The sequence below is a fragment of the Cynoglossus semilaevis genome, chromosome 5 (genome assembly GCF_000523025.1).
Source record: "Cynoglossus semilaevis isolate Cse_v1.0 chromosome 5, Cse_v1.0, whole genome shotgun sequence".
Taxonomy (NCBI): Eukaryota; Metazoa; Chordata; class Actinopteri; order Pleuronectiformes; family Cynoglossidae; genus Cynoglossus; species Cynoglossus semilaevis.
This window is the reverse complement of record NC_024311.1, coordinates 337,095-351,497: the sequence shown is the minus strand read 5'-3', so window position 1 is coordinate 351,497 and position 14,403 is coordinate 337,095. Positions and strand designations below refer to the sequence as shown.

Here is a 14,403-nt window from a genome sequence, read left to right as displayed (position 1 = left end):
ATTATTATCATCGTGTGGCAGCAGCAGTACACAATACATAAAATAGCCCATAGGGGCGCTGTGGCAAAAAGTCCATGTGCCCCTGCTGATTTACCGATCGTAAAAGAAGAGGCTGCATTGTACAGTGATACAGCGAGTTTAGCTGTTCGATAAAATCCTCAACAGAGTCGCTATAAATTGAAGATGCTTTCGTCCCACGCTTTTGGAGATTCTGGGAAAATGAAATCATACCATTACCAGGGTCCAGTGGAGCAGCGCTTTTCACCGTATACTTTCAACGGAGGGTTAGTTGACTACCGGCTACAGTTGACCGCTTACTAGCATCTACTGAAGAATAGACGAGGCCGAAGAGATAGACGGCAAACACGTTCCTACAAATCAAAACTAAAACTAGCTTCGTTAAAACTAGCTCTCTACGTGTAGTTTTATTCTATAGCGTGATGTACACATAAAATGCTGGATGATGCTTTTGGAGTTGTTCCATTTTCAGTTTAGCTTAGCATATGTCAGCACGTTAACTTTTGGGCGAAATAGTTTTGAAACTAAATAGACAACCCTGTTTTGTTTTCATTTATAGAACTGTTTTGGCCGTTGCTGGAGAGGACTTCGCAATTGTAGCCTCAGACACTCGGCTGAGTGAAGGCTATTCCATCCATAGCCGGGACTCCCCAAAATGCTACAAGCTGTAAGTCATTTTAATGTGACGTAGAAAGTCTACTTCCTTTCCGTGTTATCGTTTTTTCTTTTCCGTTGCTAGTTGACATGACATCCTCAGAGTGCAGGGGCTTTAGCCGAGCCAGGTGAACAACATATATAAATGTCAGAAAAAAAAGTCTGTGATACTTTCGTCCTAGATAAAATCAGCAATATAAAAGTTTCCTTCGCACCTATGTTTAGGTAATCCTGTTACTCACTGGTACATTTGGGACACCTAGGACTTGGACTTGGTTAAGAATCTCACGAGTCAATGATAATTTAACAGTTCGATTCGGTATACCGGTAGATGTCTAAATGATGGCTGTTGACAGTATCTGGTACAAATACACAAATACTTTATAAGGGTGCCAGAAAGTTTAATTATTTATTTATTTACTTAGTTGCATTTCCATATGAACCACTATTGTATGACTCATACCATTTTGCAATTAAACTTAAAAATGAAATGAAATGAAAAAAATACTACTACTTATTATGATGTAAAATATATTTCCTTTTTAATCTTTTATTGGCGTAGTAGTGCTACACAGTATATGAAAGTGAAAGTGAACAACTTTCTGCACACACAATGAAATGTGACCTCATCACCATGCATTTTTTGCATCATGAATCAATGGAAAAATTGTTACAAATTGTGCATCAATTTAGATTAAAAAGTAATTGTTACACAAGGGCGTAAGGAGAAAGCTGCATTCTCTCAGAGTCACTTGTCATACTCTGAGACTCCACACTCTTGTACAGTAAGTGGCAGTATGCGCTTAACAGGTCCGGAAGGTTCCAGGTCCAAGTCCACCAGTTGCCAAGTTGCCACTGAGGTGCGCAGAGCACGGCACTGCTCGTCATGGTGATTAGTAAAATTACAGGGTCATACTTTTGTTGTGCACAGTGGTGTGCATAAAGATCACACGTCATTTCAATGTCTCCATTGCGTCCCCTGCTACTTTGAATGTGTGTTTGTTTCGATTCTTACAGTACAGACACAACAGTCATTGGGTGCAGTGGTTTCCATGGTGACTGCCTGACTCTTACAAAAATCATCGATGCCAGACTAAAGGTGAGCATATCTTGGTTTTGCCTTCTCAAACTTTAATAAGATTTATTTTTATACATATATGTATGTGTGTGTATATACACACACGTATATGTATATACAGTATATATCCTCAGACAAAGGTCATAACAACATATATATATATCACAATATATTTAGCAGAGGCTTTTATCCAAAGTGACTTACACTTTGAGTCTGTCAATCAACAATCAAGCTACAGTAAACATACAGAATACATAAATAATAAATGATAATACATAGTAATAAATGATAATACATAGTAATAAATAATAAATAGTAAAACTACAGTTACGGTCATAGTAGCTCATGGAATAAGAAGAATAGTATGTCATAAGAATGTCATAAGTATATACAGTATGTACACATATAGCTATATATGTGTATACTGTTTATACATATATGCTGTATATAAATATATATACACGTGTATGTGCCTAATACCTAAAGTCTGATGGCCCCAGTGCTGTGAATGTTGTTTTGTAGATATACATTTATTCCTGTCAATAACCACTCTTTATTTAAAGGTTTTTACTTTGGTTACTTTAAATGTTAACGGGAGTATATGGCTCGCTTCTTCTCAGATGTACAAGCACTCAAATAATAAGAAGATGACCAGTGGAGCAATCGCAGCAATGTTGTCAACTATTCTGTATGGCAAGAGATTCTTCCCCTACTACGTCTACAACATCATCGGGGGACTAGATGAGGAGGGTAGGTACCTCGGGTAATCGGTGTTGAATTTGTAACCTTAAAGGCCACTGTTTCTTATAGTATCTTATAATTTCTTTATGTAGGTAAGGGAGCTGTGTACAGTTTTGACCCAGTTGGCTCTTACCAGAGAGACGTCTACAAAGCTGCAGGATCAGCAAGTGCCATGCTGCAGCCACTGCTTGACAACCAGGTACTAATGTCACGTGCAATTACACATTTGAATATGCATCTATACAAATAGACCCAAATTTGTGCAGTACTTTTTTTTTTAAAAAATGCACTGATTTGTAAATGTATTTCGCTTAATGAGAAGAGAGATTTAAGGTTGTTAAGAGTAGGATTATTAAGCTGTTTAGTGGCGTTTTGATGAAGTACCGCGTGGCCCTTGTCACAAGATTTTCACCAAATACTCACAATTTGTAATTTCATTACAAATTTTTTTTTTATTGGTATTAAAGGCTATGGCCCAAGGACTATGGCCCGAGGACTGGATGTGGCCTATTCAGCTTTTTAATCCGGCCTCGAAAATTTTCCAAATTATATATTTATATTATCATTATACTTTTGCCTTTTTCCTGCAATACCCGTGTTTCCCCAATAGATGGCGTAGAAAATGACAAAAGCATTTTAGCCTTTATGCATGACTTTTACATGTCATGCATCTTAGTTCACACGAACGCTTCATCCATGAACTCCTGACCCGAAAAGGAAAAGAGGAGATGTAGACACAGCAGAGTCGTGAATCATGATTAAATGTTGCTGATATCAGGGAGCCAGAAGAATAAACTTCATGTTCAACAAAATGAAAACTAACTTAATATTGAATGAAAATCTTCTAATTTTAAGATTTATTTTCTTTTTGTTTAAAGTGAAGATCTTAAATTGAAGTATTTAAATTGTTTTATTTTAATACTAAAATTAATTTTGTTAATCATTTTTCTCATTCTGATATGTCCTGCTACCAGATTGGCTTTAAGAACATGGAGAGTGCCGAAAAGCTCCCTTTGACTCAGGAAAAGGCAGTGCAGCTGGTCAAGGATGTCTTTATTTCAGCCGCAGAGAGAGATGTCTACACCGGAGATGCCCTGCAGATCTGTGTCATCACCAAGGAGGGTGTGAAGGAGCAATCTTTTCCTCTAAGGAAAGACTAGGACGTCAAATAATGGTCAGAAGTAACAACAATCACTTGGAGAGTTGGTTAATACAAATTAAATGGTGTAAAATACCAAGGAGGGAAGAAATGATGTTTCTGTTCACTTTTTTTATAACGTTTCTTAATGTTAATGTGCTCTACTGATTCACTCTTGATTTAAAAAGTACAACATGGAATACTGCTTTTTTGTCTTTGTTTATTTTATTTAGTTTTTATTGGCACAAAAACCACAATTGTCACAAAAACAACATTGATTGTTGGTTATCATTTAATTTATTCCATAAAAATACTTTCATATTTATGTACTGCATCAGCTACGGTTTAATCACACTACACAACATAGTTAAATTTTGTTAACACGGTGCAAAATTGAAACTGTTAATAGCTCTAAATAAGTATCAACAGCTTGCCATAACTTGGGTAGTTGCGATGACTGATCAAAAATTAATATCCCTAATTCAGCAACATTCTCATGGACAAGGTCAGAAAAACAATATGACAAAATAAAATGATACAGTATAGGGCAGTAATAGGGCAAGAAGGCGCATGGACTAAATGGGAGAAAGTTCTGCAACAAAAGATAACCTGGTCCAACATCTGGAAAGCGGACTTCTGTTGCTTCAGGAAGCCCATCAAAAGCCTCGGTCGTTGGTACAATGCAGAGCTCAAAGACTCCGAGCAGGTTATAAACAACTTAGCTGGGATGTCATCCGGTCTACCCCAATGTCTCGGCAGTCTAGGCCTGTCTGGCGACGGCGTCCTCTCTCAATCTTAAGCCTTGTGGAGGAGTACAAATGCTCCAAAGCAAGGCATGACATACAGAATTCTGGGATCCCCTTTGTCAAAGCTGCTGCTGCCACCTTAGCATCAGTGAGGCGGTATACCAATTGCATATGCCCCCGTGACATCGGGACATAGCGGGCTATGTCAAAGGCTACATTGCAGAAGGCTACTATCTCTGATAGTTTAAGCCTTAAAATATAAGCTCTTCTGTATGTGTGACCGAAATGGTCCCGTGGCTAGAAATGTTTGAAACAGCAAAAAGTTAATTGTGTCTATTGCTATTTCGTGGCGACAACAGAAATTACACTTTGATGACTGCTTTGTGTGTGTGTGTAAGTAGAAGCAGTTATAGTAAGTGTTTTAAAGTGTATTAAATACCATAAAAGTAACTATGAAAATAAAATCATATAAGTAATTTTTAGATAGATAGATAGATATCAGATATCGTTACGGAATTTTAAAAAACATGTCATGTGCTCGTGAATTTTTGGATTGAGTGTTCCACATTATAATTTTTTTAATTTGTTGAAATATTTTAATATATTCAGGAGTAAAACATGTAGTGTATGTTAGTAATTATTTTTGTGAGTTTTTTTTGTTTTTGTTATGTGCAAAAAAAAAGCACGTTCTATATTTGTTCTATATGAAATAAGCAGAGAAATAAGTAGCTAACAGAGGATCAAACGTTGGAGGCAATTGGGGTGGACAGGGATGTCAAACTCGTTTCACTAGGTGGCCAGATCAGCAATATAGTACCCCTTGAAGGACCGGTTGTAACTGTTAAGTAAAGCTGTAACTATTCCATAATGTACTAATCATTTTCTGCAATTGATAATTATTTATTCAAGTTACAAATATCGAAAATTGCTGTGTAATAAAGTTAAGAAACTCAGCCAAATAGACGTTATTACAAGGCAATTAAACACTTGCTCCCATTGGCCACACCAAATGACTTGGCTGGCTGCATCTGGCCCGTGGGCCTGGAGTTTGACAAGCATTGGCTGCATGACAAGCTTACGAATAAAGAGACAAAACAGAAAATATGTCTAGCTAGGGAAAAACAAAAACAACCAATACTTTATTGTTATTCTTTTTATTAGCCCAAACTGTAGTTTCAAGTGTTTACTTGATAAATGTTTTAACAATTCATGCCACCCGAACATTTTAGAAAACCAAACAAAAGGAAAAAACAAAACAAAAACGCAAAAATAAAACAAGACCAGCTGGTCTTGTTTTGTTTTTGCGTTTTTGTTTTACACACACAGACATTGGCCTCTCAGGCGTAGTACTGCAAGTTGGCCTTCTTCTTGGCTTGAACCTCCAGGATCCCCTCCATGTAATCCTCGTGGTTTAGCTCTGTGGCTCCACGACGCAGCGCGATCATTCCAGCCTCCACACACACAGCTTTGCATTGGGCTCCATTGAAGTCATCGGTGCAGCGAGCAAGCTCTTCGTAGTTCACATCTGGGCTGACGTTCATCTTGCGAGAGTGAATCTGCATGATGCGAGCTCTGGCTTCTTCGTTTGGCATGGGGAACTCGATTTTCCTGTCTAGACGACCTGAACGGAGTAAAGCAGGGTCTAAGATGTCCACTCTGTTGGTAGCAGCGATGACCTGAAAACATTAAATACATACGGGAAATACCGGTGGTCAATCATAAGTCATTCAACTGTTGATTCTGATTCATAGACATATCTGTTTTACCCTTGGGCTTACAAGACTTAGACAACAAAGACATGAATGTGTTTGAATTGATTCATTTTAGCTATTGAGCATTTTCAAAAGTACTAACAGACATTCTTCTTATCATTTGTTTTAGTACATATTTTATAGCACATACCTTTATTTGTAAAAAAAAATTATAGAGCCTATAATCGATATGGACCCTTTATTATTGGCTGTGCAAAAACTCCTCCTTAAGAAGTTTTTTTTTGGGTAAAAATTATTCTGGGGATCTGGTGAAGTAACAAACCAGACCAATGTATTAACCGACAAACACCATTACTCTAGTTTGGTTGGATACATAACTGAATATCAGAAAAAAATGAAAAAGCTGTCCACAAAACAATGGTCTATTTTTTATTTTACTATTCATCACTTTTCCTAATTATTTTTATTATTTAGAAAACTTAAACCCCTAATTGTGCTGAGATTAAACTTGCTTAGGCTAGTCTTGAACAGTTAAAATTGACATTAATATATGGATCTAAGTGACCTATTTCCATTTTTTTGACTTGAAATGACATATCTAATTGATGAGTCTGTATTAATAATAAGAAATACAACTCCATTTATTACCTAATAATACAAAACAATATTCTGAAGTTTGATAATACTTTTTCATCCGCTTCGCCGTTACCATGTCACAGGGGTAGCAGTTGCCACATTGCACCTTCCTGCGGGTGGTGAGTCCACTGGAAGGTACCACCCGTCCTAACCGGGATTCAATCTTACCCAGGAGGTGAAGCCTGGGGTTCCACACCAATGACAGAGACATTGCCGCTAGGCCAAAGTGCCACTAGGATTTACACTCATAATATATTATAATATTATAATATTATAATAGTATACAAAATAGAAGTAGGCAAAGTAAGAGAGGTCCAGAAACCATCAAGGTGACATGGTAACAAAAGGTTCTTTTGGTTATCCAGTTTTGGGTACAAAACAATCAATGGACACAAAAGAAATGGGTTTTGGATGTACAGTAGCTGTAGTTTGCAAGTATTCATTTTTTAAATTGTGCTACTGTAAACAAAGGGATTTTGTTCCTTTGCCTAAGACATAAAGGGTGTAACATTTGGAAGTATGGAAGTTACTTCACCTTGACCTGCATGTTGGGTTGAAATCCATCCAGCTGGTTGAGCAGCTCAAGCATGGTCCTCTGCACCTCTCGGTCTCCTGCCTTCTCACTGTCAAATCGCTTGGTCCCAATGGCATCAAGTTCATCTATAAAGATGATGGATGGAGCTTTTTCTTTGGCCAAAGCAAAAGCATCTCTAACCAGTTTGGCACCATCACCAATAAACATCTGGACTAGTTGTGGACCAGCCAGCTTCAAAAAGGTAGCCTTGGTTTGAGCAGCACAGGCACGAGCCAGAAGGGTTTTTCCTGTGCCCGGGGGTCCATACATCAGGACCCCTTTAGGTGGCTGGATGCCCAGGTTTTCAAATTTCTCCTTGTGATTCATAGGCAGGACTATAGCCTCCACTAACTCCTGAATCTGCTTGTCCAGGCCCCCTATGTCACTGTATTGCTCCGTGGGACGTTCATCCACCTCCATGGCCTTTACCCTGGAGTCGTACTCGGTTGGTAGAGTCTCTAAGATCAGGTATGAATCTTTGTTGACACCCACCAGGTCACCGGGCTTTAGCTTCTCAGCATCCACGAGACCGATCACCGGCAGGAAGTAGGTCTGTCGAGTGGAGGTCTTGATAACGGCACATTTCCCTTTCCTTTGTGAATCTAGGTCCACATTAGCCCCGTCTTCCTCCTGATCATTGGGATCCACATCAAGTAGCTCGATCACATTTGACACCAGATACGGTAGCGTTTTGTTCACCTTAATCTTTTCCGTGTTTTCCTTGATTTTATCCTTCATGGCCTGTAGCTCGTGGGTCACTCGCAGCACTTCGCTCTTCATAATCTTTATCTCGCTGTCAAGAAGTCGAGCCCGCTGAACTATTTCTTCAGTGGACATTTTTAATACTTCTTCGCCGATGCCATCCTCCACTTCGTCCCAAACTGACTTGTCACTCAGCGTCGCCATCTTTGCACTGTCTTGTGCTCAACTGTGATACAGCAAATTATAAGAACTTCCGCTTCTGAGCACCGTAGAAGAAGAAACAAGCGGTGCACACGGGCTTCCGGTTAAATAAAACTAATTTATGCGCTGGTCTTAGACACAACTTTCAAATACGACGACTAGAGACAGAGAAAAGGTTTGTAAAATACTGCATAATTTATTCACGTATAATGTTGTTAAAATGTATATATATTCTCCGTGTCTAGGGCTTTATGTTTAATGGTGCAACTAACGTTAGCCGTTTAACCAACTTCTTGTTAGCCGTGATACGGTTTATTTTTCAATATGTTTTTTAAAAATTCAAAATAAGTTCTTCGTTTAAGTAATTTGCATCGACTTGCTAATAGTGTGCAGAATAAACGAACGAAAATATTTTATCAAAGCCCTTGGTATATGGGTTGGCGCCACAGCTTGTGTGTACTACACGCAGCTGAGAGAGCAATGAGAACATTCCTATCATTATTGTGTGCATATGTTCAATATGTTAGACATGACTACATATTGTTAGTTATTATTTCACACTGTATTCAAAATACCGTATCCAACAAAATTATTGTTTTCTGCTTATTCTGCCATCTCGTCATGAGGACTGTTTAACGTTTTTCATCCGCACATGTGTTGTGGGAGACATGGTAGAGGAATTTCTGAACCTTGAGCACTAAGGCAATACGTTGTTGGTTTTTAAGTCGTTTACTGTTATATGTATCGTCTTTAGGAGGAGACGACGAGTCCAGCTTAAAGTCTCCCTCCCTACCTGTGTGACTGCCCCTTGTATTGGCAGTGAATCGACATAAGGAACAGTAAACAGATGGACCAAAACAACAGTATACCAGCCTTCCAGGGGCTGGCCTCTCCTCAGGTGACTGCTGTTTTACCTATTTGACTTTAACATATTCAAAGTCAAACCCCACAGTTCCAGCCATGTTCAATATACAATATAAAATTAGCTTTTTAAAAAAGGCTTCTGAGAATTTTTTCCTTTTCTTTTTTTTGTCATAATTGTAAGTTGTCTTTGTGAAATAAGAGGCTATGTTTAGTCGCAATGTGTCTTTGTGAAATAAGAGGCTATGTTTCCTTTTTTTAAAAAATCATTTAAGTCGCAAAAATACATTAGTTAAAGTCATTTTATAGTCACAATAAACTGACAGTCCACACAGTGGCAAATGTTTTTCCATGTAGAATGCTTGTTGCAACAAGAGGATCACTAGTTTATTGGTTTGATCACTGGTGGATCTTTCTGTATGAAGTAAGCATTTTGTGTGGGCCTTCCTTTCTGGTTTCCTTCCCTCAGCCCCAAAACATGCTAAATAGGAGATTAGATCTCTTAATATACTCTGAATATCATAGGTGTTAATTTGAGAGTGGCTTGTTATTGTGACCCTCTAAAAAAATGAATAATGGAATTTAACAATGTGAAACAACTCAATGATTTACGTTACGGGGAATTCTGCCTACTATATAGTTTTGTTAATACGTTAAACTTTATTTAGTAACTGCAGCAGCAGAAGAATGGCATCTGATCTGTGAACGTTTAATACGTTAAACTTTATTTAGTAACTGCACCAGCAGCAGAAGAATGGCATCTAATCTGTGAACGTTTGAAAAGCCTTGTGCAAAACTCTAGTATCTGCAGTTTTTCCTGTGACTTCACTTAGTTATGCTTGTTTCTTCATGAGCAGGGGGCCATGACACCAGGCATGCCAATCTTTAGTCCGATGATGCCATATGGCACAGGCCTCACACCTCAGCCTATCCAGAACACCAACAGCCTGTCTATACTGGAGGAACAACAGAGGCAGCAGCAACAACAACAACAGCAAGCACAGCAGACCAACCCAGGTAAAACACTAATTTGTGTGTGTGTGTGAAAAATGGGGATATCTTAAGCATCTTTTTAATGAAAGTTTTATGCGTAGAAGCAGAAAACATGGACAATCATAAGAATTTGAGTGAGTTTGACTAGAGTGAAAGTAAGGTGTTTAATGGACTAGGTCAGAGCATCTCCAAAACCACAGACCTGGTGGATGCTCTTGGTCTGCAGTGGTCAGTATCTGGAAGAAGTGGTCCAAAGAGGAGAAAGAAGCAACACGGTGATATGTTTGTAGGTGGCCAAGGCTGGTTGATTGACATGGAGATCAAAAGCTGGTCCGTGTGATTTAATATTACTGGAGCTGTGTTTGTTGCATTTATGTATGCTTATAGAGGTAATTTTTTTCAAAACTCGTGGTATGGTGAAGTTTGGCTTGTATAATTAAATTGGGAAAAACACCATCGAAAGTGATAAATAGTGGTGGTGTTGTCATTCTTAGAAAATCTCTGTGAAGACAAGATGAAGGCTGAGCGTATGTGTGCTGAATGTTTTGTTGGAAGCAAATGTCATAAATAATAACGTGCCATGCAGGTAGACTCCTACTTAAGAAGACTAAATACTATAACGTCCTTTTTTTAAAAATGTCACAAGAACTGAAGGAATGTTATCGGGATGTTTAGACTTTGTGTTTGTGCACTGCATGCAGAATGAGCCTTCGTGGTTATTTTGAGAAATAGAAAGGAATAATTATAATTTAGGCTCTAAACATGATGATGAAACATATGTCTTTTCAGGCCTTGCAGGTACATCAGGCCAGACCCCTCAGCTTTTCCATTCCCAAACAGTAACAGGCTCCACTACCACAGCTCTACCAGGCAACACACCGCTCTACAACACCCCACTGACGCCCATGACTCCAATCACACCAGCCACCCCTGCTTCAGAGAGCTCTGGAATAGTACCGCAGCTACAGTATGTTTTTTATTTAATTTGAAGATTTGTTACAAAAAAAAAAAAATTGCATGCTAGCATTAAAAGTTATTCATAAATGATTCATCCTATCTAAGGAGGGCTGTCCCGGTTGTTTGTTGTTGTTGTTTACAAAATGCTACACGCGTATTTTTATTTGTGTATGTACCGATACCATACAGACCATATACCTGCTGTACCGTGGTAATTCTCAAGTCACATATTCGTAATACTCCCTGCAGAAACATTGTATCAACAGTCAATCTTGGCTGTAAACTGGACCTTAAGACCATTGCCCTCAGAGCCAGGAATGCGGAGTACAACCCAAAGGTAAGACTGACATCTCTTGCCTTAATTAAACTTGTGCAAATATGATCAAGAGCTCTGCTGCAGTAATAAGAGACGTCCTATATTTCAGCGTTTTGCTGCTGTCATCATGAGAATAAGAGAACCGAGAACTACTGCCCTTATCTTCAGCTCTGGGAAGATGGTTTGCACCGGAGCTAAAAGGTCAGAATGTAGCCAGACTTTTACAGGACTATGGGTATAATGAACCCTTTGCTTTTTTATTATTCCAATCCATTGTGGTGCAGCCAAGTGTCATCCAAGTGATGACAGCCCTGTAAAGTGGAGATTGTGGGCAGAATTTTTTTTTTTTTTTTTTTTAAACCTTAACATGAAATAATACCTTCTCCAGTGAGGAACAGTCAAGGTTAGCGGCCAGGAAGTACGCTCGTGTGGTGCAGAAGCTTGGTTTCCCTGCGAAGTTCCTGGATTTTAAAATTCAGAACATGGTGGGCAGCTGCGATGTGAAGTTTCCCATCCGACTAGAAGGATTAGTTCTAACGCATCAACATTTCAGCAGGTAATTGTTCTCTTTTATTCCACGTAACTGTGTTGCGTCAATTTCACGTTTCACCTTTTAGTGTTTTTGTTCTAACGAAGGTGATTGTGTCACACACTCCATATCTGTGTCTTAGTATCTGTGTTTTAAACTTTTAAACCCCCAAATTTAGCTTAAAGACAAAAAAAGTAGTTTTGGGTCAGAAAGTAGATTTTCTTTCATTTCTTTCGACATATTTTTATTTTTAAAACAAAATCTAATCCAAAATGAGTCCACATCAGTACAATAAATAAAATGAAGAACCAAAAGTAGAAAAGGTCCAAACTGTACATATTATAATGCAAACTATATGCAATGTACTCTACTGTACGGAGAGTACATGTAGCAAAGGAAGAGTAAATGTCATTTTTTTTTGTTTTTTTTAAATTCTAAGCTCAGTCACTTCTGATTTTGTGCTTGAATACTCGTTTTAACTTTATCATCCTAATTTTACGGTTGTTGACAAAAGATTAAAATATCTTAAATCTCAGACTAATCTCTGGTAGAATTATAGAGAATACATTATTGTTTAATAAGCATAAATGTTTACATCCATGGATAGAAGTTGAATCCCTATTAAAATTTAGTTTATTTTAAACTTCCATTTCTATGCTTTTCACCTTGCTATCTATTTGGTTTTGGGGGCGTTATGATGTTGGTAATGACTCAAACCTTATTGACTTGTCTCCTTATAGTTATGAGCCAGAACTGTTTCCAGGACTGATTTACAGAATGATAAAACCCAGAATTGTCCTGCTCATCTTTGTCTCTGGAAAAGTTGTACTGACAGGTAAATCACTAACCTTTATCACTAACTAACCATGTCGTCTCACATTTTCTCATGTCATTAGTTTGTAAAACAATACAATCTTGATATTCAAACATTTGTAATTAAAATGCACAGTTTAAAAAAGGAATCAATTATGAAATGTTCTGTACACATTTCCTACATAATCTTCATAGTACCGATCGTCAGGTGTACCATTTAAATTGCTCCAATTTCACTCGATTGGTTTAAAAATGATTAATTATTAACTGCAAAAAAAATCTTTGTTTGTCTATCAAACAGTAGAGAATATTGAAATACACCCACTAGGTGGCAGCAGGTGGCTATAAATCAAATAAATATAATAATAATAATAATAATGACATTACAATAAAACAATGTAACAAATTAAAGTTTTTTTTAAATTTTTAAAGAGCTTTAAAGACATTGCTCCTTTTATATAAGTGGGCCTTATTGTAATTTGTGTGTTCCATGTTGCTTTACTGTTTAGGTGCCAAAGTAAGAGCGGAGATCTACGAAGCATTTGAAAACATCTACCCCATTCTTAAAGGCTTTCGCAAGACGACGTAGGACATTTGTCATTTTACTGAACCCAACATTTTTGTTTTATTTCCTATTTACCTAAACAATGAATTTAAATGTTTTTTAGGACTTTTATAATTAGCAACTTTTACAACATTTTTTTGTTTTTCTTGTTGAATCAAGAGTTGTTTTTTTTTTTTTTTTTTTCTTTTGTTAGAAAAGTAAATGTCAACCATTGTTAATAGAAATGTAAAAAGGCAGAGTAGAGCTGGGCTGGCGGGGGACGTTTGTTTTATATACACCGTTTAATAATTGCTACATGTTGTTATTGTAGCACTTGTCAGCTCAGTTTTCCACCTACATTAGGATGAGTTTAAGTCTACTGCCACACCTCCCTCATTTGTTTTTGCAAACCAGTTTTAACATTCATTTTATTAATAATGGTGAAACTTAGTTAAACTTTTTTTTTTTTTTTTTTTTTTTCAAAAGATCTTAATAAAGAGAAGCGCAGTCTGTAGCCCTGATTTAGATGTTTTTAGATATTTCATTGGAAAACTGTAAACTTAACCTTATGTTCTGCTGTCATTTTGTTTCACGTGAAATATGTGCTCAAATGTCTGCAGCCAAAAGGCAAGAAAGAAATGTGAGAGAGACTGGAAAGTAAAATGTTTCAACTTGCATCATCATCAGTACTACACATCGGTAATGGCAAGTTATTGTTCTACCATGTGTTCTAAATCTATTACAGTCTGTATTACCTGAGCATTTAAGACGTTTTAAACAGTTATCTTTCATTATTTCCTGGTCAATACAAATCTGTTAGTTTGTTTCAGCAATTTTGTGGCACTTGTTTTACACAGGCACATTCAGTCCCCAAAAAAAATTCAAACGTTTTGTAATTCACACAGTGACCTAAATATGTTTTGGCCATGGTGGTAGTATATTTCAGATGGAATACTCTGTATTGTCTTGATGGAAATGCATTGTCTGAAATGCTGAATGTGCTGCACTTAATTAATAAACGTATTCTTACTGACTCCTGGCTGATTGGGATGCATATCCACTTCAGTTTATATATTTAGCACAAATGATTCACTTGGCAGCATGTTTGGGGCGTAAGGTTGCAGTTAGAGACATTTCTGGGACTGTTTTACTTTTATTGGATGTCTTCGTGATAGCAAGACTATAGTTTT

At 37.5% G+C, this 14,403-nt stretch overlaps 3 protein-coding genes across 3 annotated transcripts; 2 read left to right on the top strand and 1 right to left on the bottom strand.

The window, feature by feature from the left end:
- Nucleotides 1-84: 84 nt before the first annotated feature.
- psmb1 (proteasome 20S subunit beta 1) lies at nucleotides 85-3,834 on the top strand. Its single transcript, XM_008309878.3, has 6 exons — nucleotides 85-284; nucleotides 578-685; nucleotides 1,690-1,771; nucleotides 2,371-2,500; nucleotides 2,584-2,690; nucleotides 3,466-3,834. The coding sequence occupies exons 1-6, from the start codon at nucleotides 184-186 to the stop codon at nucleotides 3,649-3,651; spliced, it is 714 nt and encodes a 237-aa protein (XP_008308100.1). The 5' UTR covers nucleotides 85-183; the 3' UTR covers nucleotides 3,652-3,834.
- A 1,679-nt stretch (nucleotides 3,835-5,513) lies between these two features.
- Nucleotides 5,514-8,261, bottom strand: psmc3 (proteasome 26S subunit, ATPase 3). The gene is made up of 2 exons (XM_008309877.3): nucleotides 7,259-8,261; nucleotides 5,514-6,051 (listed from the first exon to the last, which is right to left on the bottom strand). The coding sequence occupies exons 1-2, from the start codon at nucleotides 8,201-8,203 to the stop codon at nucleotides 5,713-5,715; spliced, it is 1,284 nt and encodes a 427-aa protein (XP_008308099.1). The 5' UTR covers nucleotides 8,204-8,261; the 3' UTR covers nucleotides 5,514-5,712.
- On the top strand, nucleotides 8,234-14,246 carry tbp (TATA box binding protein). Its single transcript, XM_008309875.3, has 9 exons — nucleotides 8,234-8,375; nucleotides 8,955-9,098; nucleotides 9,919-10,078; nucleotides 10,844-11,021; nucleotides 11,261-11,348; nucleotides 11,437-11,528; nucleotides 11,716-11,883; nucleotides 12,597-12,691; nucleotides 13,179-14,246. Exons 2-9 carry the CDS (start codon nucleotides 9,048-9,050, stop codon nucleotides 13,256-13,258), a joined length of 912 nt encoding a protein of 303 aa, XP_008308097.1. The 5' UTR covers nucleotides 8,234-8,375; nucleotides 8,955-9,047; the 3' UTR covers nucleotides 13,259-14,246.
- The last annotated feature ends 157 nt before the right edge of the window (nucleotides 14,247-14,403 follow it).

What these genes read in the sequence shown, in the direction of transcription:
- psmb1 (XM_008309878.3), top strand. Translation starts at nt 184, where the DNA reads ATGCTTTCGTCCCACGCTTTTGGAGATTCTGGGAAAATGAAATCATAC. An exon ending in CCGTATACTTTCAACGGAGG is followed by an intron (nt 285 to 577) that starts GTTAGTTGACTA and finishes TTTCATTTATAG; the next exon opens with AACTGTTTTGGCCGTTGCTG. An exon ending in TCCCCAAAATGCTACAAGCT is followed by an intron (nt 686 to 1,689) that starts GTAAGTCATTTT and finishes CGATTCTTACAG; the next exon opens with TACAGACACAACAGTCATTG.
- psmc3 (XM_008309877.3), bottom strand. Translation starts at nt 8,203, where the DNA reads ATGGCGACGCTGAGTGACAAGTCAGTTTGGGACGAAGTGGAGGATGGC. An exon ending in AACCCAACATGCAGGTCAAG is followed by an intron (nt 6,052 to 7,258) that starts GTGAAGTAACTT and finishes TAATGTTTTCAG; the next exon opens with GTCATCGCTGCTACCAACAG.
- tbp (XM_008309875.3), top strand. Translation starts at nt 9,048, where the DNA reads ATGGACCAAAACAACAGTATACCAGCCTTCCAGGGGCTGGCCTCTCCT. An exon ending in AGCACAGCAGACCAACCCAG is followed by an intron (nt 10,079 to 10,843) that starts GTAAAACACTAA and finishes ATGTCTTTTCAG; the next exon opens with GCCTTGCAGGTACATCAGGC. An exon ending in GTTTGCACCGGAGCTAAAAG is followed by an intron (nt 11,529 to 11,715) that starts GTCAGAATGTAG and finishes TACCTTCTCCAG; the next exon opens with TGAGGAACAGTCAAGGTTAG.